Source organism: Rhinolophus hipposideros (genome assembly GCF_964194185.1).
Source record: "Rhinolophus hipposideros genome assembly, chromosome: 9".
Classification (NCBI taxonomy): domain Eukaryota; kingdom Metazoa; phylum Chordata; class Mammalia; order Chiroptera; family Rhinolophidae; genus Rhinolophus; species Rhinolophus hipposideros.
This window is the reverse complement of record NC_138055.1, coordinates 47,257,804-47,285,103: the sequence shown is the minus strand read 5'-3', so window position 1 is coordinate 47,285,103 and position 27,300 is coordinate 47,257,804. Positions and strand designations below refer to the sequence as shown.

General features: G+C 36.4%; 1 protein-coding gene across 7 annotated transcripts in view; it reads right to left on the bottom strand.

Moving 5' to 3' along the window:
- Positions 1-27,300, bottom strand: part of TMEM117 (transmembrane protein 117) — a 395,739-nt gene that overhangs the window by 9,126 nt on the left and 359,313 nt on the right. For all 7 annotated transcript variants that reach the window (XM_081058186.1, XM_081058188.1, XM_081058187.1 and 4 more), the window contains one exon: positions 3,996-4,125. In XM_081058186.1, the coding sequence (XP_080914312.1) occupies positions 3,996-4,125 (130 nt within the window). The remainder of the gene's footprint in view (positions 1-3,995; positions 4,126-27,300) is intronic.

Sequence of the window (27,300 nt, the reverse complement as noted above, 5' to 3'; positions counted from 1 at the left end):
TTTATAAGCTGTAGCCCAGCTTACAAAATGAAAGCTCATACGTACTGCAGCAAACTATCTGTCAGGGGGATCCAGCTGAGCTAAACAGATGCAACAATTCAAGTTATTTCTGATATTCATAAATAAAACTAGCTTGGAATCAGGATTAAACAATACTCAAATCCTTAAATGCTTTTAAAATGTCAATGGGAATGCATCAGTGTCAACCCTCTACATACAGCCCATTTCATTGGGAGAGAGATTTTTTTTTTTCTATTCTCAGCTTTCTCCTTCTCAAGGACTCAGAATAGTAAATAACAGTAGAGAACTCAGAAAAGTGGAAAAATAATGAGAGGCCTCTCTCAAGCTGTGTAATGTTTTTTAAATTAAATAAGAAACACAAACCCTGGATAGATGAATGGAAAAGCTTTAGGTAAAGATAGTGAGAGTTTATTGAGTGCTTCCTATATGGCAGACAGTGTTTTAAGTGTCCTGTACATGTTAATTAATTTAATTATCACAGCAACCCTATGGGATAAGTACCATTATGGTCTCCATTCAACATGAGAAAATTGAGCCTCTAAGAGATTAGGAAGCTTGACAAGGGCCATGCCACCTCGTCAGTGGCAGAGCTGGAGCCTATACACCAAACCTTTACATTCCATTGCCTCAGCATGTATTGAACACCCTTTCTAGATCACTGAGAAATGATAGTTGAGGCCAAGGTAGAGCCATTTTGACCCTTGGAGAACCTATCAGTCCTTGTTCAGCCTATTCTAGTGCAAAACAAACACAGCAGGTCTGTTGGATCCCTTCCTATCCCTGGCTCCAGCTTCTTTGGTGGTCATCCAGACCCTCCCCTGGGATGCTCTGCTTTGGGACCCTAGTTTTAAACATTCCAGCTCCTGGCAGGCCTCTATCGCATGCCTTTCTCATGGGCCACCCTATTTCTATTGAATTTGCTTTCTGTCCCTTGGCTTTTGTTTTAGAGTTGCATATGAAAATCAACTAAAGGTGAGATGAGAGGAATTCTGACTATAGAAAATGTTTCTAAGCAGCAGTGTTTCTCAAAGTGTGGTCCTCTGGCCACCTGCATAGGCATCACTGGTGGTGCTAGAGAGAACAGTAGATTCCGGGCTCCACCACACACACCTCACACATCCAACTCTGGGTATGTGACTGCTGGAGTTTTTTAACAAGCTCTCCAGGGATTCTCATATACACTAAAGTCTGAAAACCATTGATGGACATAGAGGCTTTGATGCTTAATAACCCTAGTGGTGATACCATATTTACTTATCAAGGAAAGCATTGTAGTCTCTCTAGGAAAAGAAGTCCAAGTTGGAGGAGCTGATCAAGTAAGAGTTTGCAGTGCACTTGGAAGTTTGTGGGCTACTAAGTACTGACCATATTAAAATACAACATGTAGCACTGTGTTCTAGAAATTTTGCTTTGGTTTGCCCAGAAATGATGACTTTACAAAGTCTGATAAAGTAAAAGGTCTTTCACAAGAGACTGGATGGTACTCCAGAGTGGCCTGAGCAACATCTTCAGCCAAGTAACAGAACAAAGAGAGTAACAGAACAAAAATAAAAGGGGGAGAATTTCTGACTTTCTCCAAACCTATTACTGTTTTCCTAGAAAATTGTATCATGGGTGGATCCGGGGAGGTACATGAGCACATTACCACAGATTGCATTTCAATTTTTTATGCTGTACTCCTTCACCCCAAAGCCCACGTATACCCCATTTTATTTTAAACTCTAGAATCCTCAACAGCCCTCCCAGCAGGTCCACGCATCCAGTTATTTGCATGGCCCAAATCAGGGAGCCGGTCTGACCTCAACTATGGCTTCTCACACAGAAAAGAGCAATTCTGAAAGATCAGCATCAGCTGGGGAAGCTTTCCAAAAGTCCTATGCCTTTGCCCAGAACTGCTGGGTGGGAACCATTAGGAATGGGACCCAACAATCCGTGTATTTATAAAGTTCCCTGGGTGATTATGATAATCAGCATAATTTGGCAAACACTGTATCAAAGCCTTAATTACAATATAGTTCCACTTTCTGGCAAACTTTATTGATGTACAGTCTCCATTACAAATACTTTGCTAGTCTTTCCTTCTTTTAAGTTTTTACAAAATAATACTTGGTGGGACAAAGCTTTACATTCAAAGGCACACATAGCTTTCTCTTGAAGCTAATGACGGTGAAGGTTCAGGGACTCCCTCCCGGATGTGTGACCCTCTTCCAAGGCATTGAATATAAATTTCAGTTGTAATTTTGTATTCATATTCTTAAATAGAGCATTCCAAATTGTGTAAGCTTTGAGCACCACAAAAGTGGAAACTGCCCCTGTCTATAAATGATGGCATATGTGACAAAGCCATGCAAAATAGCCCCAAGTTAAATATTTTTGACAGCTTGATTTTTTCTTATCAATGATTTCTCTGAATCTCCCCCACCCCTTTTTAAAAAGTTGATATTCTGCACTCAAGCAGTATATTTTTGACAGGGCTTCTGATACTCAGTTAGAGACAATATCAGTGCTATGATGGCCTGTGGCAAGAGCTGATAGGAAGAACAGATGGTCCAGGCAAAAGCCCACCCAAAGGGACATGATGATGCCATGTGTGTGATAGCTGTTTTAGAAGTCCAAGACGGTAGCATGCTGCAGAGATTAAGTGGGGACTCTGAAACCACACTATGTGACCTGAACTCAAATTGATTGATTTACCCAGTGAATTTAATAGATGGGCCTCATTCATTTTGAATAGGAAAAGAAACCTGCTGCATCTTCCCTATTCATGAGCTCATTCTCCAATTTAGGAAGGTTGTCTCATGCTTAAAGCGAAAAACAGCCTTCAAGTTGGGAAGTAAAGGTTTCTTGCAGTACTCAAATGTTCCACTCTCTATGCTTGGACTATTTTTATTCAGCAGCACAGACGGTAGTGTAAGCACAGATTTCTTCAGCAGTTTTTATTATAGCACGTGTAGGATCCTAGGCCATTGTCCTTAAAACACATTGCACACACAGTCACTACCTGCATCTGAACAGCGTGAGAACTAGCGCCATCCTTCATTTGATCACACAGCTGTCTGCTTCTTGTTAGAAAGAAAAAAAGGTATAAAATGTAACTCCAGGAAGCCTTTTTTTTTTTTAGATGAGAATGACTATGACTGAGATGTCATGAAAGAATATTATAATATATCATATTGGAGGTATTTCAAAATCAGGACACATCTGAAAATGAAATAATCTGAGGAACTACAAGAGAATCACTTGAGATAAACATGAGCTCTGCCACAGAAGTAGGATTTACTCAAACAAATGAGAAGTGGAAGTGGCCAATCTTCCTAAGGCATATGGTCTGACTGGAGCTCTAGGGTACCATGGTTTTGATCTCAGCAATAAATGAAGAAAACAGCATAAAGAGCATTAATGTTGAAAAAAATAGACTGAGCTGTATGTTGTGAAAAGGAAACCCAACCAATGAACAAAACCAAAGTGAGGTGATATGGTGGATGACAGAGATAGCTAGCTCTCCACACCAGAGATGAGCCCTCTGTCTCTGAGAATCCTGCATTAGAACACTAGGCCTGACACTAGAAGTGGCTGCCCAACTGGGGATTACATTTTGCTGCTCTCCTTGACTCTAAGTGGGGCTATCTGATAAGTTATTGCCAATAGGGTGTGAGTGGAAGTGACCTGTTTCTTTTCTGAGCTAAGGTGGTTAAGAAACTACCTTAAGCTTTCTTAATCATTTCCCCCATTCTCTTTGTTCCCATCTGCCTGCTAGATGTTGAAGTTAAAATTGTTCAAGCCACCACTAGTCTAAGTCCCAGAATGACAGCTGGGAGCCTCCAGTCGATGTGGAACCATTTTGCACTGTTAAGTGAGTGAGAAATAAAACTATATTTATGTAATCTAAAATTTTACCATTTACTTTTGTTTTTTAAATAGCAGTTAGCATTATTCTAGCTAGAAGACAAATTGTATTCACAGTCGTAACATACCTGTTATGTGAATACGATATTCTTCCTTGAAGATCTTCTGGAAGAAGGGAATCTTGAATTGCATGTGAGGAGTATGCAAACCAGGGAGATTGACATCAACATCACCCATGAAATGTGGGAATTCCCAGTCCTGTCAGAGCAAATCAACATAAAAACATATTTGTGATTTGTTTTGTACCTAAGCAGCAAAACACCAAAAATTGACTTTTTGTAAGCACTTATTTTAAAATCATTTAAATGCAGTCAGCTGTTGAATGTATCAGTTTCATTCTGTGATGGTTATTTTATGTATATTAGGTAGTGGTATGCATTCAAAATCAAAATTAAGTCATAACTTATATCCTCAGCTTTGCTCTTTAATGTGGTAATAAGAAACCAATACAGAATTGATTTTCATCTACCCATGTTTATCTCTTTCATTCTGGAGAACTGATTTTAAATGTTTATAGGAAGAAAGTAATCTATATTTTATAAACATGGGGTAATTTTGTTATATTTTGTTTCACTGCTTTTTAAAAATATAAACCCTAAAACAGCACAGTTTGTGTAAGAAGGCAAAATAAAAAGGATCTGATTCACTTAACCAAGTTCTTTAATTTACATCAAGGGACTTTTATTAATCATCTCTGCCAGCAACTATATGGAATGGAAAAATGCCAAAGTCTCCTGTCCTGCTCTCTTGCAATTTAGCATCAATTTGAACCAAATGATGGAGGGCCTGACAGGCTAGCATAACAGATGAACAGTGAATTAATTCCCAAATCGTCATTAGTTATTTGCTTGTTGTGAAGCCAAAATCAGGTGGGACAACCCTCCTTCTCATAAGGAAGGGAAACAGATGCAAATGAGGATATATTTAGGTGTCTCACCTGCTCTTGGTTTTTGGATACAGGCACCCAATTAAAGTTCATAACTAGCACGTGAAGAAAGAATGCACTAAATATAAAGAAACACTTCAGGTGGATCCATAGGCATTAACATAGACATTCTCACTTTTAATAATTTAACAATCACTAAATCATCAGTCCTGTGTTTGTGAATATTTAAAAATGAATATGAAAAAATAATGAGCAAAATATTAATTTAGGATTTAAATCCATTATCTCACTACAAAAATGTTAAAACTTTCCAAGACTTCTATATATGCAACTGATAGAGGTGTGCTAATAATAAAGTGTCTGAACATACGTAGGGGTTTTCATGTCCATTCCATTCCCCTTTTTGCTGAAATTCTGATTCAGGAAGAATAGGCCTTGGAGGAAAGGAGGATATGTGAGTGGTAGTAACCAGAGAACCTTTTCATGTCTATTAATTTCTTGGTCTATGCATCACTTTAAGCTGCTAATAAGAAATAAATGTAGAAGAAAAATGAAATGATACATCATTCGTTTATATTGGTGTGTATGCAAATATCTTGTTGGTCTCGCTTTTCTTTGTTTTTTAGATATCAGCAGCAAATAGGCATGTAATTTGTGAAATTCAGGAAACCCAAAGCATTAGAGCTAAATAAATTTGAACATTCTGATCTAAAATACTAGTAAAAAATGGATTGGTAATAATACTTGTGAACTGTTGCATTTTATTAAAGTGTATTTGCCATTTTTCTTTTCTTTTCTCTTTTCTTCTTCTTCTTCCTTTTTTTTTTTCTTTTTTCTTTTTTTTTACTGATACTGTCTTGTTCTTTCTATGTTACTTACAAGACTCCTGCGAGGAGAACTGAAATTGAATTTGGCCTTTTGATAAATATAACTGACATCTCCCACGAAAAATTATGCTTGGCAAATAAAGAGACTGATAACCAGAATACATTTCACTAGCCCTGGAAACATAATACAACGCATAATCAACAGAGAAATCCTCTTTTTCATTTCTTGGTTTAAGAAAGAAAATACTTTTTGGTAGTAATTGGACAAGTGTACTTACTGTACCTTTTTTTGGAAAGATGTTCTTAGACTGTTCTCACTTAGCTTTTCATTCCAGGAAACTAAAGTTTTCTATTGGGTATGAAATTAGTTTTAGTTTGAAAGTAATCTCTAGAGATTTTTTGTACACTAGGATCAAAATTTCATTCACCAAAAAGTAGTTTCTCAATTATTTCCCGCCTGTACTTAGAGATAGATGAATTAAGGAAATGGAGAGTAGACGAAAGAGAAGAGAGAGTCTTGCTCTTTATCTGGAGGATGGCATTACTTGTCTTTTTTTTTTTTTTTTTTTTTTTTTTTTTAAGAAGGGAACAGGGCAGGGAGTTTGGGGGGAAATGTGAGAGAAGTATCTGGTGCCGTGTAAGAAAGTTCAAAAAAAAAAAAGTATTAATAAACAAGAGATGATAAATTCTCTTAGCTTCACTCCTTCTACATTATAATTTGCAATTATCACATTTTAGTTTCCAAAACTCTTTTTCTTAGTCTTTTACCTCCCTGTCTCTATTCTCTCCCTTCTATGCCAGTTTTTGTACAATTCCTACTCTGTGTATTTCTCCAGACTCATTATTAAATTAGTGTAAACTCAGGCCTTACTTGACAGAGTGCAATGGTAGTAATAATAATCGCTATTACCATTTGGAGGAAGTTTGCGGCTCATTTTAATGGACAATGGGTCTCTGGGGCTGGTAATACCTCAGATTTTTATCTGAAGGAGGTAGAAAGAGGAGGGTGATGTTCTGAATTGCTCTAGGTTTGAGTCTCTTTATATATCAATTGGGGTTAAATATGTATATATATATATATGTATATATATATGTGTGTATGTATATATATATGTGTGTATGTATATATATATATATATATATATACATATATATATATATATATATATATGTATATATATATATACACATACATATCAATCTCACAGGTGTCTTTGGTAGATGAGATAATGCCTGGATAGGAAAGAGCACATTGCTGGAGACAGCAGGAAGAGACAGGGAAATGGCCAGGAGGCATGAATGATTTCCCAGCATGAGTCCGAGATCAGGTTTAGCCTGAGAGTGAAACAGGGGAAGCCAATAGGTCTGTTTTCAGAAGCATCACACGTACTCACAGGCTGCTTCCAAGTCCAGGTGGAAAAGGACGAAGGCCAGCTTCGCCTTTCTGCCCTCTTCCACTCCACAGCACTAGCCTCCTGAGGTCTCTGACTGGGACTTTGGTCCGATCAGATTTCTCCCAGAGGGCACTGGGAGCAGGCCCATAGGAAAGGGTGCCTTCTCACTAAGAGACGTGTGAGGTGGATATATGAGGGGGGCAGTGGAATAGGAGAAAATTGGTTTCTCATGCAACATGGGTGACATTGTGGCAACCTCCAGAATTAACTGTGGGAGATTTTAATGGTGGGGGAGCGAGGCACTCCTACTATGTAGGTAGTAGCTGGTAAGCTAGTGACATATGAAACGAAAGGCTGAGGAAATCTGTGGATATTTGGATATAAATTATTGATCACTTGCAATGTTCTAGAATAGTCTTAGGCTACATATTTATAGTTATACTTACAAAGAAAATGTTTCTAAAAACTTACTATTAACCCATTTTACAGATGAGAAAGTTTACCTCAGAGAGGTTAAGTTATCACAGTGTGAGGTAGCTGCTCTGTAGCAGAACGCAGACTAAAGAATACATCATTTCTTCCTAAGGTCACACTGTCTTTAACTGTGAAAAGAAACTGCACTTACTGTTTTTCATTCAGAACTGAAGTTATTTTTTTCCTGTTATAAATTTTCTAGTTGAGAATCACGGACGGCAATCATCGCCTGCTTGTCTTTCACCAAAAGCCACTTCCATGAGGAGCTTTAAACTACTTTTCTCCCCATCCCCCACTCCAAGAGGGCTCTTATTTTTATCTGACCCTAATTGGAACAAGAAGACTATCTGTAACTCTTTCTCCACTAAACAACTGTCCCAGGGATAGTGGCCTTCTAATCAGACTGAGGGGAATTTGATTGAAGGGTAATGGGAAGCAAATGTTGCGATTCTTTTGGAATCATATCTATGGATGTATAGCTAGCTTTACGCACGACATATATTGCATATAAATGTTATGAGAATCATGGCTTTCTTCGCTTCTGCATAAATGTAAATATATATTTTGCACACAAAATGAAAATGTTGAATTAAGACAATGACAAAGCAAGATGTGTTCGGCTACTAAGACCAGGGTAGAGCCAGGCTTATCCTGTGATTGCGTATTATGAAATGTTCATTTATTTTGCTCTTCAAGACATGTTAACAGTATTTAGTAATTCCAAGCTCCCTTACTACTTTCTGCTATTACACCCAAGAATAACAGAAGAGGTGTAGCACATTTGTGGTTCAGTGATGTAAGAATTATTTAGGCACATTGTATCATGTACGCTATTCCACCTATCATCCATTCATGGTGATGAATGGGCTTCCAATTTTGTATCTTGCTTTGCATGAGAAACAGTTAATTTTCATCTAAACGGGCGTATTTCCCATTTAAAAATAAATGAGCAGTGCCATGGTGTATATCTAATCTTATTTTTTACATACTGTGGTTCATTCTGCCTATAGCAATAAGAATTACATTTGGACACTGATGTCCAAATTACATTTGGATGTGTAATTTGGACCGATATGTCCAAATGTGACTGTCCAAATGTCGCCCTATTACTCATGAAACACATTTGGACAGAATTTCAGGACAATGTTAACTGTATAGGCAAAACGGTCTCAGGATATCCCGGATTCATCATTTCCACACGTTTTCTCATTGAGACACATGCCTCAGGGCCAAAGAAGAGAAGTTGGTACTATGCAGAGGAACTCAAGCTTGAAACCAACACTGTTTTGAATTCCCCACCTGGCATTCGATTTCCCAGATCAAATGAGAGGACTCATTTCTGTTTAGAGAAGCATTAGAGGGTAAAAATGTAATAACACTGATTACTCTACCCTGCAAAATTAAAGCTACAGTATCAAAACAAGTTTTATTTTTTGGGTCAAAGATTGGACACCTGGTTTTTGAGGAAATTAAGAGATAGATTAAATTAGATGTTACTGAAAAGTACCGATAGCCATTTTGAATAAAATTGATAAAAGAGTCTTAAACATTAATAAAATATACCACAATTTTTCAAGGTAATAATTTATATATCTACTATTTAAATGCATTGGACTATTAAGATTTAAATGATTTCAAAAGCCTCTTTACAGATATAGTTCTTTCTCTTTGTTATTCTCTATTCCTCCTCATATTTTAGAACTGAATTTATATCCATAAATATCAGAACATCACTCTATCAAAAATGTCCCCAGCTTGTAAAGTGTCCTTAGCTTTTCTATGCTTAGCAGTGTCCTAGCAACGGGATTTTAGATGACAATGAGCAGTGGTGGCCTGAAGAATTGTACTCCTCCTTTGGGTGAAATTTTCGTTTCTTCTTAAAAATCTTGAGTGCCTGATTTCTTTCAGCAACCCTATGTTTCTTCTAATTAGTAAAGTTCCCGTGGTATCACTTGGCTGAATAAATCCTCGGAAACCCTGACATATAGTAGATATTGCTCTGTGTTTGTTTTGCCTCCCTCCCCCACTGGAATGTAAGCTTTAGGGAGTTTACAGAGCTTTTTCCTGTTTTGTTCACTGCTACATTCCCCATACCTGAAATAGTGTTCAGCATACTAGTGAGAACTCAAGTATTTGCTCAATTGATGAATGGAGCGTTCTCAAAGCTAAAGATATGCAACAGTCCCTTTTGGTTTCACATAAATGGAAATTCAGGGTGCATTTCGGTAAACAGAAACAACACAACAAATACTTGTTTTGTGAATAATATTACACATCAACCTGACATTCCTTATTGTGAGAAAAAAATTCCCCCCCCCCATAAGCTAGATATACTGGAATCATACGGAAGAACCCAAAGATTAATCCTTTGCCAGAGATCACAGAGAAGACAGAGGATAATTAGAAAAAGAAAGTGGAGGTCAAATGTAAATACAGAGGGTGCCAAAAAAATGTATATACATTTTCAAAAAGAAAAACTGTATTCAAATTGTAATACTTAATATATAACCATCACAAAGGATGTCACATTTGACTTCTGCAATTACAGGAGCTGCTCAAAGTGGTTACCATCAGCATCCAGACACTTCTAATTACAGGGAACTACTGCTTGAGCAATGTTGACCAAAGTGTCCACTTGTGCACATTTCTTTGGCACCCCCAGTATGGTGAGATGCAGCGGTTACTATTTGGGGAATTTGTTAAAATGCATGTTGGGATGATCCAAGACACCCTTTTAGTGACCACATAAATGTAAAGAAACTGATGAGACACATCCAATCAAGTCAGAGAACAACAACAAAAAGGATGTAAACCAATATGTGATTTTAAAAAGGCAGGGGATCATTTCCCACACTGGACGACACCCTGAAATTTGTCAAGGTAAGAGTGAGTATCAGAGATGCTCTGCAGTAACTGTTGAGGATGACAAAAGACAAATAGCAGGAGGTAACTTCTCACATGTCCTTTGACAAATATCCTTTACCCTTTTCTCATCTGTTGTACTCTCATTTTCTCTTAATATTCACTATTGTTTTTTATTCATCCTCAATGGCAAAATGAATTCTATAACCTCTTGAAGTTTTCTCTCTGGACGCATATAAGCTATTTCAAAGATATAAAACCTTTGGGAAAAAAATCATGGCTTTCTGGTTGATGTAGGCTTTTGTCAACAAGTAGAGATGGCAGCTCTCATTCATCACTAAACCAAATCCCAGTGAAATTGTAAATCCTTCCCTAACATGTTTAAAGAACCTGACACTTTCATGTGTTTTTGTGTCTGCTAAGATATCAATGAACTCTCAAAATTGTTGTTGCCCAAACAATCTAATTTGTCTTAAGGGCCTATTTGTAGTGTTGTTTAATGTATTTTCTTCATCAATAATCTTTCTTACTTGCAAAGGCCAATATGAATTTTCCTGGCTAATTCTGAAGCCAATGTACATCAATGAGATATAATAATGTCTATAGAAAAAGAAAATAAGTCAATCCCAGAGTAGATTTCAAAAGCAAATGTAATTTGTTACTTTTAAGAGACCTTGCCATGAGGCTCTGTCAAGAGAGCAGTGGGTTTTTTAAAGCAAGATTTATTATATTGAGACACCTTGAAAGCATTATTCATTTAAACACCAAGGTGGGAGAGTGTCTGATAAAATGGCCTGGGCCTCATTTACAGATGTCCTCCATGGGCAGACTGATGTGATGAAGGACAAAATAAAAGTAAGTCTTGTAAGTGTTTACAACTAATAAAAATGCATCATGTGGCATCCAGGAAAAAATGGGAAATCAATATCCTTCGCTAGGGCAATACAGTTCACCATTACACAAGGAAAGAGTGCTTGACATCTTAGAGGCTTCTATGGGTGGAGACAAGGAGACAAACCATAGGCTATGACAAGTTGCTGATAATTAAAGTTGGTGCAAAGTCTAAAGAAATACATTGTCATGACTCAATAATAAGTCTTTTGGGATAAAGTCTTCCACTGGTCCTCAAACAACTTGACCTAATTTGCTCTTCTTAAGAAGAATGAATATTAACTGTATAATCAATTGGCATAGTTTTTATTTAAATGAGAACTCCTAAGAACTCTTCTTTTCCTAATAAAGAAAGAGTGAAATCTAGTGGGTAGAAGTTATTAGACAACACACTTGCATGCTATTTCTCAAACACTGGCTGCAATTCAATAACACATAGCCCTTGCTTATTCTGTGCTTTATTGTATTGGCACATTTGGTACAAAATGTCATTGCTCCAGAATCTGTTCTGGCTCTATGCATGCTGTCAGTAATGCTCATATTCAATTGTCTGAGTGACTGATTTCTTCTACAGGCTATCTAGGAAAACTAATTGCATACTGTCAAAAAAGTAGATGTTGTCCTTGGTGACATTTTTATTTAATATTGAGGTCATGTTTCTGTGAAAAATAACAACAGTGGAGATCAGTGGGTAAATGTGGTTCAATAGAAAAGTATTCACTTCACAAACATTAGAGTTTGAAGTTGATATAAATATCAGAGGGGTGGTTAAGTTGAATGATCTCTAATGCTTCTTGAAATGGGTTCATTCATTTCTATATTTATAACTTTTTGTCAGGAATGTCTCACAGAGCATATATTCGAGTCGGGAAACATACCAGTTAATCAGCAAATAGCAAAATAATATGAGGTCAAATAGTGATAAATGCTCTGAAGGAAATAAAGCAGGGTAAGGGGATGAATAAGGAGGGGTGGGCGCTAGTTCAGTGAGTCAAAAAAAAACTTTTTTGTGTGTGCCTTTTGTATGAGCACTGATTGGTATGAAAGAGCAAGTCCTGCAAATCTCTGGAGGAGAAGCAGATCAGCCAGAAGGAGAAGTATGCAAGAGTTCTGAGGAGGAAGTGAGATGAGTGTGTCCAAGAAACAACTAGGCTAGAGTGGTTCAAGGAATATAGCGGGGTTATGGGAGGAGAGTGGTAGGCTGGCTGCAGGAAGAATAAAGACTAGTTAGGAGACCATTGCAGTAGCTTAGGAGTAAGATGATGGTAGTTAAACAAGGGTGGTCAGGTGTTCAGATCAAGATATATTTTGAAGGTGTCATCAACTGAACTTACCCTAGCAACTGATAAATGACAGTAGTATTTACTGAGATGGAGGAGACGGAGGAACCAATACAGTTGTAGAGGGTAGAGAAGTGGGTAAGAAATTCAGCGATCTATGAAGATCATGCTATTAGGCATCAAGTGTTGTGTTGGCAGATGGGAAGCTTAGGGAGAGGCCAAGACTAGAGATATAGATAGATGTGGGAATCACCAGTGCATCTATTGGTCTAAAGCATAGAACTGGATAAAATCACCTAAAAAGAGAGTGTAAAAAGCCAAGAAAAGAGGGCCAAGGACTGACCATCGAGCCACTCCAACATTAAGAAGTTGGAAAAGAAGACGCCAGTACGGAAAACTGAAAAGGAATGGCATACATTACAAGAAGAACAGGAGAGAGTACATCCTAGAAGCCAAGTGAGAAAAATGTTTCAAGAAGGAAGGCGTGATCAAATATGTTGAATACAGCTGAAAATTTGAGTAAGAAGAAGATTGAAAATTAACCAGAGGATTTGGCAAGATGGGGGTTGTTGATCTTGATAAGATCTCTGAGCTCCAGAGTAAGCTGATATTAGGGACCAAAGCATGATTACAATGTGTTCAAGAGAAAATAGGAGGTGAGAAGTAGAGGTGATAAAACATTCTTACGAGTTTTCTGTTAGAGGGAACAGGGTGAAGAGGCAGTAACTGGAGAGAGACTATTATTCTGTTAATTTTAAATACATTTGTTAGAGTGAAATAAATTCAATTTTAGTGGAATAGGGGACTCTGAGACCTGAGATTCCCTTTTTATATTTTCAGTAGCTTCTGCAATGACTAATTTTCAAAGCTGGTGTGCACCAGTGTGGATATATGGGCTGTTTACAGCTGTGTCTATTCTGACTGAGTAGTATCCATTCTGATTGGTCAGTCAGTACCTCTGCTGTCCCAGTAGTTAAATATTCTAACTATCATTTTCTGTGAAGTCAAGAAAACTGTCTTTCTGAAAAAAACAAAACAACGTTGGGCTGAGATCAGTGTGTATTGAATGCAGCAGGCTTTTAGAAACAATAGGCTGGATCCTTGCTGCTCTGTACCCTATGTGGTTTCCTTCTGTTTTCATCTTTCTTAGTACAGACTTCTGATTCTGGAACAATCACGGAGTCTCTGCCTCTGACCCCCATGGATCAGCTGGTGATAACATGAACAGGAAGTAAAACCTTTAGAGCAATGGATTTGAACTGCCCGACATCCCACACCTTTCTTCAATGAGTTTTAGGTCAAGAGTGTTCGTCCTCTGAGCTCTAGAGGAAAATTATCAACCCTCAAGTAAGAGAGCAGAGACTAGAAACACAAGATATAGAGGGGCAGGGCAGAGGGATGAAAAGAATAAAATACATTTTGTTGTTTGTGAATTATACCCACCGTGAATTGAAAAAGTTTCTGAAACTATTGTTAGTCCAGAGGTCAATGACCAAGAAAAAGCTAAAACACATCATTTTCCTTGTTGGGCACCGATAGGAGAGATAGTCTATCACCCTCAGGGTCCTTTTGGAAAACAAGTTTACACACTGGAGTAGAGAAGCCTTCAATGTATGTTAGCAGTTGCCCGTCTTTATGTTGACACAATCCATTCAGAAAAGCCTGAGGTGGCTACAGAGGGCTTGCTTTATAGATTCCACATAGCACTAGTAGAGTGAATGTGAAGTCTACATTTCTTGCAGCAGTTTTGAATAACACATCCAAGTTCCACATAGGATGACATCACACTATTATTTAATGATTCAACAGTTATTCAATGTCTACCATTTGCAAAGCACCTATTCTCAAAGAATGTCAAATGGCATTAACAAATAAAGATAAGCTAAGCCCTTTCTTTTGCAGTTATAGGCAATGAGCGTCAATGAAGTTATAGGACTCCTTCTAGATCACTCATTACTGGTGGAGAAGAGACCAGATGGAATTTAATCAGTAGCCCCAGAACTGTATTTCACTACCTCCTCCTTATTGAGAATCGCATTTAGGAGAAATAAAACTATTTAGAAGATCAACTATATTTTCATATTCTATTCAGACTAAGCAAACTGACATTTGTCATGAACTTGCTCTGTTTCAAGTATTTGATCCACTGTAAACCAAATACAAATCCATATGGTAGGTAGGCTTTTTCTCATTTTATAAAAGAGTACGCTGAGGCTCAAAGAATAGTCAAGTAGCTTTCCCAATGTCACACAATTGGTACCAAAAGGATTTGCACTCAAGTCAGTATATAACTCCAAACAGATTTTTGTATACCATGTCAAGCGTTTTTATGACTTATTTCCATCAGGCTCTAGTGTTGCATTTATCTTCCCACGTAAAAGCCAACTATCATGCCAACATTTGTTTCTGTTTGAAGCTAACTTATGTATAATGAGAGGTTTCCTTTTAGTGGTATGTTGTAGCTCATCTTGAAATAATATTTCCTTAGAAGTAGTTTGCTTCCTGCAGCACATGAGAAAGGAATCTTGTCTAACTTCCATTGTAAAGTCAAGAAATGGCAGTAGGTCTATGTTTATTCTACAAGTCATTGACAAAGCCTGAAAAATATGCAGGCTGAGATACACAGATAACTCCAGATGGTTTATGACAATCTTAGAATTTTAACTGCCAATGCATAGATTTGGCTCTCAACTTAGAATATTTCTAGTAGTGAATATTATCTCCCAACTTCTTTACACTTCGGTTTTCTCACTTGAGGATATTTTTTCCCTCACACTTAGGCACTCTTTAGGCAGACTCCTAGATCATTGCACTGGAAATCAGGATGGATTGGGGCATGATTTAGTGCCCACTAGTAATGGCTGTCAAACTTTGCAACCTAATAAAAAGACACAACTTTTATGTTTCTTTGGAACTTGTATGATGGCAAGACATGTGCTACTAACATATTGTGGCTGCACATATCATTAGCTGATAAAATTTTATATTATGTAGGTGACTCAAGGCAGAGTAAAAACACAAAAAAGAGAACTATAAGGATAATTACATAAACATATTTTGCATAGCAATCTAACAACCTTTTATCTCAAGTCTTCCTTGTTCTGTATGTCAGTAAACCAAGGTATTGGGTTAGTAGGAGCCTCTCACTTCAAGGATTCATTTTTCTGGCTCAAAATTGTGATCCATAGATGACACAATTTCCATAAATGTAACATTATTAATACTTTTGTTCAAAGCCTTTCTTGATATTTGATTTTAAATAGAATTATTAATGTAACCAACATTAAAAAGTACATCTGTAATGTTATGAGGTAGAAGTTCCATGTAATATCTTTGTGTAATATATCAGATTTTTAATGAAATGTGTCATATTTAGAAATATTACAAATAATATCTTTGAGCATGTGTGGAAATAAAGTAGCAGAGGGCTTTGGGAGGGTGGTGAAAATTATCAGAAAATAATTTTATGCTACGTCAGGATAATACTTTATAGCATATTTATTCATAAAAATTGGTAAGCCTATGGTTCTGAAAATTGACTTTCAATGCACAGAAAAGCTATATGAAAGCAATCATAAAAACAAAACATAAAACATAAAATTTTGCCTTCAAGCACTGGATTGTACATGTGAGTCATAGGTAAATGTAAAATTATTACATTTGCCAGTTGCCAAAGGCTTTGCTTTATGGATATCTGCAACATATATACATAAATCAATTAATATGTTATTTTCCTATATGATCCCAGGTGCACTTGATTCATTACCTCTCACTAGAGGAGAAATTGGCAAATCAACATCATTATGAAACTGTTCAGGCGATAGACTATATCCAGAAATTAATTTCTGACAAAGGTGTCAGATTATTTCATAAAAATAAGATTTGCTGATTGGTCCCCACCCCCACTCCCAATTCAGAGATACTCAAACTTTTAATACTGTTTCTCTCTTAAGTAATAAATCCACTCTTTAACAACCATACACATAGATTAAAAACTTCAATTAATCACATATCATTTGCCTTTCAACATAGATCAATGATTGCCTTAGCCAGAAATGTGAACTTCTTCAAATCTCTTCTTTGAACAATACGTACAAAGAATATTTAGGTGTTTCAATGCAAGCATCTGCAAGTAAGCTAATTAACTCAGGATCAGTGAAAGATTTCTTTAAATGTACTCCTGAACTTCAACTACAAACAATGTGAAAAAATAAATATTGTCATAATAAACTATTTTTCTATTTTTCTCTTTGAAGTCAATGATTTATGATTTAGCATGCTTTTACTGACAATTACATAGCATGAGCAATAGATTACTTGTGCTATCATGCAAAATAAAGAGATGTCTTCTAAAGTTATTTAATAAAAGGAAATAAATTTCCCTTTACTAATATTAAATATTCTCATTACCACACCTCCAGCCAGGCACTGTAATTGGTGAACTGTTATGACAACAGCCACCACCCAATGAGCTAGGATGTGAAAATAGGTATGAAATAGGCTTTATACAAGGCATAGCTCTTTACATACATTTCCTTATTTTATATCTAAAACAATTGTACAAGATAGATTTTATTTTTCCTATTTCGCAATTGTGAAAACTGAGGTGGAAGAATAGGAGCCAAACCTAGGTCCATCTAGCCCCATACATACACAGTAGTGTTCTTTATATTACACTCATGAAGGTGAGTAAGAATTTAGTTTGTCCTGGCTCTCAGTGACCTATTACTATATTGGTCTACCCATTGTTTCTTTTTCCTCTCTCAATAAACCCCCAAAGAAGCTACTAAATTGTTTAGAAATGTTTGCCCACAATTGTTTGTTTCTTCTCACTATTCCCACTTCTCTTTGATGTCCACACTTACTATTTTTCCACGGAAAGTAGATCTTGCTTCTGCCACCAACCCTTCTAAGCTAACACTTGTTTTGCTCTACTGGTTAACAGCTAACCTCTTTCCTTTGCTTACATTTTTTTTCTTGTCTTTTCCTTTCTTGTCATCATCTTTTATTTGCTAAATATTTGTATACTCAACAGTTGTTTGTGTCAGCCCCTCTTCTAAGCATTGGCAATACTGTAGTGAACCAGGCAGATTGTATTCTAGGCTCTGCCTTTGTGGGATTTACAATTTGAATGTAACATAAACACATAAACAGAATAAAATCAGAAAACAATTAGTGTTAAAGAGAAAATGAGCCAGGATGATTGTTTGGTTAAAGCAACTTTAGATGAGGTTAGAAAAGATCTTTATGAGGCAAGAACCTCTCCAAAGAAAGGTACCAGGTGCTGTGATATGTGCTATGGATGCAATAAGAACCAAAACACACTTGATGGAGTCCCCACCAAGTAACTTAAGTCTAGAGGGAATGAAAGATCAATGAACTAGTAGAGTAAAATTAGTAGTAATAAGTAGAAATAAACTAGAGACTAAGAAAGAGAATAAAGAAGGGGCCACTTGGCAATGTATCTTGTAAGACAGACACCTGAGTTGAAAACTAAGGATAGGAATGACCCAGCACACAAGGAGCAGAGGATATTGAGCAAAGCAGGTGCATAGTTATCTGCCTTTGCTAGGTACTCGTCTAAGTCCTAGGAATACAATGATCAACAAGAGCCCACGTGCACCCTGACTTCTTGAAGCTTATGGTCCAGTAGAGGAGTTGGACATGAATCAAATAATTATGGAAATAGGCCTTGATACTTGTGGGTTAACTTGGAGGACCATGCCCATCCATTATTCACTTAACTACCAAAAGGCGACAATTTTTGGTATACATGTATGTAACTCTTCTTGGCTATTTTCCTCAGTGCCAGCACCAAAGAATCTTCTGTCACAGCTCTATGATAAACTAGTGCATGATGTTCATTAACTTTTCACATTTATGTGTTGATTATGTGCTACTTGAAGATATACTTCTTTATATATCTCTCAGTCCTTAGCATAATGCTAAATACATAGAAGGAAGTAAAAACTATTAGATTGTTTATGCACCAATATTTACAAGGGCTTACTATGTGCCAGAAACTGTACAAGGCTCTGGAATACTAAAGATATAAATCAAAATTCCTGCCTCCAAGAAACTCATCTTCTATAGAAGAGGTTAGTAAGTTAAACATTACTTACAGGGTAATATGGAAGCCTTTTAATAGAGGTATGAAACAGGTTCTCTGTGAAACTAGGGAAAAGGAGTCCTGCATTTAAACTGTGAGAGAATGAGTAAGTTAACCAATCATTCCATTTTCACAGTGATCATAGGCTTCTGGGATTGCATAGCTTATCACCAGGCCATAGAAATAGGATATAGCTAAATACATCGCTCATCTTTGCTGTAACTTGTGGAGCTGTTGGTTTTTGAGAAAAGAAAGATCAAATGAACTTTTTTCTAATGAGTAACTTTGGTTTATCTAACAATAATTTTCCACAGATTCACTTTTCTTTGAGTAGTCCTATTTTTCCCAAGATAGACCATACTTACCAGACCATGTAGTAAAGTAGAAAACACAACTGATGGAACTGCCACAACGCTCAGTGCATACCATTTGAACACCATTGCTAAAGCAATAAAAATTGGGATGATTTGCAAAATTTTTGTGAGGTAGTTGAAATGTTTTAGGTGTCTCACATGATTAACCTGAGTAAATTTGCAACACTGCTTCCAATCATCAGACAGATAAAAATGGGCATATGATTTAAGAGCAGTAAAAATATTATTGAGAAAACTGATTAAAATTCAAGATTCCCAAGTCCATTGTTAAGGTTGTATGTCTTATTTGTATTTAAGCTAGTATTCATTACACACTCTAGTCATCATTTAGATTGATTTCCATTTGGAGCAACATCAGCCAGGCAATTTCCTTGGTCAGTATTTACGTCACACTTCAATATTTTTTAATGTACGCTTAACCAAAGCCAAAACTTCTTATCCTTGACTCTTGAAGTAATTACTTTGGTAAATGACTATGGTATAAATCAGATAACCATATTACAACTCAACACTGAAAACAGTTATGCAGACACCATTTCCCCCAATGGCTTTATAATTAATAAGAAAACTTTACAATCTTATTTATCTTCATGAAATGGGATTTCAGGTATTTTATACACACACAGACACACACGCACACAGACACACACACCACCCCACACACACATACACACACACACACTTCTAATTATTTTCAGAGAATATTTGACCATGTAAATTAAAATTGAGGACAGAGAAATTACATATTCTCCCAATAAATAAGTAAATTTACTTTTCTATATCTGGTACAAATTTGTGTTTTCTAAGAGATTTAACTTTCCCTTTTTTAAAAAAATCTAGTTTCATACTATCAAGGTAATTGAATTGAATTAAATGAAGATGTTATGAAAAATAAAATCAAACCACCTATTTGTGAATAGATAAAAAACTGCTTATTTTTTCACTTTTGAAATAGCTGCTTGCCAACTTATAAATAAAGTTGATATTTAGATAGAGTTATTTTCATATTCTTTTACTTATATGTTAATTTGAGAGTATTTTTATACAGTCATATTTTAACATACACATACATCCACATTAATCTGATAATTCTACATCTGGAAATAATTATAAAAATCAAAAATTCTTATGCATAATGATAGATTTCAATTTACTGTTATTTAATATGGTGAAAAAGTAGAAACAATAATATGATAGAAGTAGACTGAAACAAATTATGCTATATCATTATAATAATATGCATGGAACATTATATAAGCTTCACAGAATTATAATTATGCAAACTTTATGATAGATTGTTAAATAAAAAATACATAATACAAAATTGAGTATATGCTATAATTCTAAGTGGAATCTTGCAGATACACAACAAAGCAAAACAAACAAATAACTAGCAAAAGACATGAAGATAATATGCCAAATTTGTTCTGTTACTATAGTAAAATTACAGAAGGTTTAAAAAACTCTTGCTTTACAAATTTCTATAGTGGTCATATATTACTTTAATTTTGTACACAAATATTTATAAACACACTATAGACACTTTCCCATTTTTCAGAGCAATTCCTTTTTTTAGCTTTAAATCACTCTTCAATTATAATGAGGTCAATTTACTTCCTTTAACCCTAAATCCTCTTTCAAATTTTGCTTTTATTCAGTCTTGTTTTTATTTAATTTTGGTTGAAGCATCTCCCTTTGGTTTTGGGTTCACAGGGGATATATAATATCACCTGCAGTCTCTGAATGTCCCCAGTGTGCTGTGAGATTGAATTAGATAATGTCCGTGCAGCATTTTATGCTCCTTAGAGAAAGGTGCTATATAAAAACAATGCATTATAATTATTTATGTTATTATAAAACCCACAGAGATATTAGAGCTACAATTTAGCACAAGTAGACAGAGTTGAATTAACTCCAAGTGCAGGCTGGGCAATGCTCCTGAGGGGCCAGTGTGTGAGGGCTTTGTTTTCAGTGATGGATTGCAAGACTGGCCTTTATGCCACATTCAATGAAGCCAATAGAGAGACTCTGGAGCTAGTGAATGGCGTGGTCAGACCTGTCCTTAGGAAGACGACTACAGTAACATAGGCACGTTATTGACTTGAGTGGGGAGAGCCTCGTGTTAAGGAGCTATTGTGAGAGTCTAGGTAAGGTAGGATGTGGACCTATGGTTTAGTGGCAGGAAGGCAGGAGTGAGATTTGCGAATAACGGCACTCATGGCAATGTATTGGATATGAGAACCAAAGGGGCAGGGGAGGCAAAAGGTGAATCAATTTTTCTTACTGGAGAGACCAGATGCATGGTGACATCATTAACAACAAAATATCAGAGGCAGAGCCACTTGAGGGAGAATGGTAAGGAGATAAACTAAGTTCTGACTGTAAGTGTGAGGTTCCCATAAGATATTGAATTGGTCCAGAAGACTGCTGAAAATGTGAATCTGCAGCTTGGCGAACAAGTCTGAGCTGGAAATAAACTGGAAAAAAATATTCCAAATAAAATAAACAGGACAAATTGTTTAGATGAACTCAGCCAAATACCTACATGAAGCACTACTGTGATCCTGTTATTCTGTTAAGATTGTTATTTCTTCCTTAGATGCTGTTGACACCATAACTCATTCAAAAGATAATAATGTAAGTGTGAAATGAGTGAAGGAGCTTAATTTAACTATATTTTGTTCCTTTATAATTTTATTTGGGTTTAATTTTGTTGCTTGGCAAATACAGTTCTTGTTTATCTCTATTATAGGTCATCTTGTAATTTGTTGTTCTTCTCTTATCTTATCACACTAAAGTATCTTCCCTAAGACACCCTCCAGAGGAAAAGTAACCTAAGGCACTTCAAGACTTTTTATTCCACTACCCCAAGCACACACTATTTCAGGGAAGTCAACCACTGGATGCGACAATTGCTCATAAACTGGGTTTTCTTTTTACCAAGCAGCATCTGCCCTTGCCGTTTTTTTCCCCCTTCTGACTCACAATAGATATCAACCACAGAAGACAATATCCATGAACCTGCTGGCAACAGGCTGGAAAGCCACTGAGGATTCTAATTAGCCTTTGGGGAACTGTCTCCTTCCACTGCTACAATTGCTAGTTTTGCCTCCAGCTAAGTACTGACAAAGACATTTCTTATTCTGCCTCTTCTCTGGGTCAGGTATTAGGCTGATCCAGCCTCCTGCTGAAGTCATTCTTTCTATTCTGTGCATTCCATTCTTCTAGTGCTATGTATAGAGGGTGCCAAAAAAAAAAAATGTATACACATTTAAAGAAAGGAACACTGTATTAAAATTGTAATACTCAATATATACCAATAAGAAAAGATGAATACAAGTCACGTTTGACTTCTGCAATTACAGTAGGTGCTCAAAGTGGTTACCATAGGCAGAATTTTAATACAGTTTTTTTCCTTTCTTAAAATGTGTATACATTTTTTTGGTGCCCTCTGTATAGGCTACTTCTATCAAGTTCCTCGATGTCAACTTCCTATTCCCGCAGGAAGGCTTACGATACTTCCCAAAGTACTCCTCAATCCATCATGCAAATGGACTCTTGGCAGGCTGGTCCAAGGGCTCTCCATAGAAATCTGATCATATCCAACTCAAAGTAAATACAGATTAAGTGATCACGGGTAGTGCTACACCTCTCAAGTGGGATACAGTAGTCCCCCTTATCTGTCAGGGATACATTCCAAGACCCGATGAATGGATGTCTGAAACTAGATTGCATGGAACCCTGACCAACTTCTTCAGCTCTGCTGGAAAGTGACAGCAGCCTCTTCGCCAGCAGAGGCAGCCTTTCTAGTAATTTGTATATTTTTCAGTCCAAACCTATTACCGAATCTGTGTAACCATTCCGTACTTGCAGTTAATGCCTTAGTGTCTCTTGTTTTAGGGCATCCATTGCTAAAGTCTTATTCAGTGCTTTCTATTAGTAACATCTTGCCGTGAATTGGAACACATTTTCTGTTCATGTCTTTCCCCCACAAATGTAGTGCCTTTTCTATAAGTACTTATCACACACTGCGGTTGTAACTTTTGCCGTGTGACAGCAAAAGTAGCACACATTTCTGTGTCCTTCTTCACAATTTCACAGATAGATAATTTGTTCTTACCATCAATCTCAGCAAACTCAACACATAATTTTTTTCTTTCCCTATTAATTGGAGAACTTTTACCTTTTCATGTAAAGGAAGCACTTCATGGCTTTTCTTGGGCATATCCAAATTTTTAGCATCACTACTCTTGTGCTTTGAGGCCATTTTTTAGTAAAATATGGGTTATTCGAACACATGCATTGAGCACTGCGATTCCTTGATAGTTGATCTAATAACTCAGATGGCTACTAAGTGACTAATAGACAGGGAACATGTAGGGCTTAGAGACTGGACAAAGGAATGATTCATGTCCTGGGGAGGACAGAGCAGACAGCGTGAGATTTCATCAGAACAGCATTGCACACTTTAAAATGTACGAATTGTTTACTTCTGGAATCTTCCATGTAATATTTTCAGAACTCAGTTGACTGTAGGTAACTGAAACCATGGAAAGGGAAAACTGTGGATAAGGGGATACTATTGTGACCAAAATAGAATTCTATGTAATCTCCAAATAGCCAAAGGAAAGGGAGTGTCAAATCAAACAGAGCTGAATGTCTTTATGTCTCCGACTTTCATTTTGAGAAACTCAGAACACTGTCTCATTATTAAATTCAAACAGAAATTTGATTATTCTAAAGTAATACCAACCAGAAGATAGAGATAGATTTCTAAACAAATATATAGAGCTGAAGAGGCCAACTTGTATAAGGAAAAGTCATTTTTCAAATTATTGTGCATCACTTCATTTTTACAGCATCCTGCATAAAATTTTAGATACCTCATCCTTTGGAAATAATAATAAAAATAGCACCATATATCCATTTACTTTGGGTCTGCTGATTTTATTATTTTGAATACTAATAAAAAGTTATATATTATAAGTAAGCAGGTCAGATTGATTCAAATCGCATGTTTTTCCCCAATGATTATGGTTCTGCATAGAAGTCTTAAAAGAATTGAGAAGACATAAAACTTGTTCCTATGACTAGTTCTCTTTACAGCTTAATACTACTAAAAATTGTTTACCAAATTAAAAGCACTTTACTTTCTATTCAGTGAAATGTTCTTTTTACAACTTACCATGCATGTATAATTGTCTTAAAGAAGAAACTAAAAGGGAAAAGGTGAGAAAAGTGAATGAAAATGAAAGGAAGATAAATCTGCTCACCAGCCTCCTATCTGACCCCAATGCAGAAAAGAATTTACTGAGAGCAGCTGCTGGGAAGGGCAATTTTAGCTTTTTTTATGCCGTGGTAGTATATCCACCAATGCCAGTGCTGTGTAGTCACCCACAGTAGAATGGTGACGTCACCCTAAAAGCAGTTCAGCTTTCAGAAATCGCTTGGGATGAGTTGTCAAAAATACTCTGAACTACATTCTAATGGCTAAATTCACGTTAATTTTGACAAATGTAATAGTTTGATTTGAATGTTAAACTAATTTTTATTTAAAAATCCATAGGGAAAATGTAATTATTTTTTCTCTGTGCAATGCAAATCAAATTTCTGTATCTGAACCAGAATTTATTTGTGGTCCTTGAATGAATGAAGTACCCCAGGCAAGTCTTTCCTAAGGCAGAAAGGCTATTCCTGGCAATGAACTATTTTTAGAAGAGATAGAAAATAATATTGAGGATTTTTAAGGAAGTATCAATGAGATGGGCGTGTGCTTTGGAGAAAAACTGGGTCAGTTAAAAACACAATCCCCTGACTGTCTGCTTCTCTATCCATCCTGTATTTCATGTTCTTACATGGACATGAAGCTGAGCTCATCATGACCTTCATGGGATGCCCTCTTTGCTTTCCCTGGCTGAATTAGGAGTACCTGTAGATGGCAAGTTGACAGATTTTTATCTCTCTGCTCTGCCAGACTGTAATAACTTGAAGGAAAGGACTATCTTTCTCATCTTTTATGTTCTTAGCACCTTGTACGGTGTTGAGAACATACTAAGAAGAATGGGTGCATGCATGTGTGAATCTAGTCCATAAGGCAGCTGCATTTTTGAAAATTAGGGGGAAAAAAAGACAGATTAAGCCTTTGGGGAGGGAAGGATGCTACTTCCAAAATTCAGTACTTTTCTGGGAACCCAAAGTGTAGATTTCAGAATACATTCTCACATGGCATGACAGAGACCAGCCCCCAGTCCCCAGCAGCCAGCACTCTGAAGTTGATCTGAAAGGAATGGAAATTGCTATGTTGTGGTTAACAGTGAAGGGACAGAACAAGCACTTGGAAAGGAGTGGTTTGCGCTACTTAAACCAACACATACTAAACAAGCCTAATCTCCTCCATTACAAATTCCCTAAAGCAGCCTGACCACTTGATTCAAGTTTTCCTAGCTGTTAAAATAACTGCCTTGTTTGTATTTTACTAAATGGGTGGGTAGCTTTCTTTTAACATACGGTTGTAATGCAGAAATTTACTTATTGTTTGTTTAAACAACAGAAGATGATTTGTGTAACAAATGCCCCAGAGAATGAATTAAATTGATCTATTGACGATTAACTTTCACAGAAAAAAATTAAACATAGGTTTGAGAAAGTTTGATGATACACACTTATGCTTTATGACCTAAGGGTTTGAAAATGATAAGATTATCACCAATAATCTGTAGTATTTTATGAGGGACAAAAATGCAGTTTGTTTGAATTCCTGTACCAGTGGATCCCTGTTAAAAATATGCTTCATTAATAATAATGTAGTTTTTTTTCACTACTCACTGTGATGGGGAAAGGCTTTCAACCAAAGAAAGTTGTTTTAATGATCTCACTGGCACACTACTTTAAGCCTGGAGATATAGGTTAGGATATAAAGGAATCAGATCTCTAATAAAAACACCCTTTAAGGATGTGAAAACAATGAGGCCTGTGGAGAAAAATAAACTCTAAGAGAAGAGCTCCATTTTAATGGTCCCAATGCTTTAGTATGAAGCTTCCATTTATGTCTTGAGATTTTCTTACTTTTGTCTTTCTTGCCATCACCACACTTTCCCCCAAAGTACAAATGCCCCCCTTTTCTTAATTCAAAGACAAAAAACACATGTTAAACAAAATGCCTCTCCCCTTGTTCTTCAACAGAACTAGGTCTAGCATTAACTTTCCAAAGACAACTGAAGAAACAATGAAAGATATAAACACAGAAAATGCCAAAAAAAATTTTAATGTATGTTTCTGAAATGACAGTAATTTAACGACATCACCTACTAGGCAGTAAGAATTTATCTGGCGCATTGTGTGTTAAAGTTGGCCTTGATAATTTCTGAGATGTTCTTAGTGCTAAATAATGTTTCTGTTTTAAGACAGAAATCTCTGTAAAAAGAGTTTTTATAACCTTCTGTCACGAAACACATTTACTTCTAATGGTCCTTCTGGTTTTATATCACAATGCCATGGTGGGATTCTAACTTGAAGCTGCATCAAGTACTTCCTATTACTCCATTGGACAGTATTGGTTTGTGATTAACCCTCTTAATAAAATAAAGCATTAAAAAATAACAACAACAACAACAAACAACAAACCCAGTGAGTGCAACCCACTCACTGGGTTCCACCCTCACAGAGTCATTTCAGTTGCTTTACAGTGAGACTCGGATGTAGGTTTTTTGTTTGTTTGGTTTGGTTTTTTAAGCTCAGAAAATTCTAATATGCAGCCTGATTTTAAACCATTGATCTAAGAAAAGTTTAGAGCTGAGTAAAGAAAATTTAGAGGAAAAATTCTGATGACAGGCAACAATTAATGGTTTTTGACTATTTCTCTGAGTTTTAAAAAATGCTGTCCTATTACTTGGATTACCACTGTAATTGCTAACTCTTGTAAAAACAAAATACCTATATTATTAAGCAAAACACAATGCTGCCTAAAAGGGAAGCAAACATTTTACTTTAAGATTGTTACCATCATAAGTTCTCTTAGGAACAGAGCCAGATTTAGGAAAATTAATTATCTTGATGATATTCTCTCCATAGCTCTTCTATGCTCATATATGGAGGATTTGGGGTTTATAATGTGAGAGCATTTCCTACACAACAAAACACACACACTTATACGTGCCAACAAAACCATGAGGTTATGTTGAAAGATAGGAATCATTCAGAGAAACTAATACCTTTTCCTCTGTGAATACTTAAAACTTAAGTGCCCTTCAACCCAAGAGTATTCTTGGGAATACACT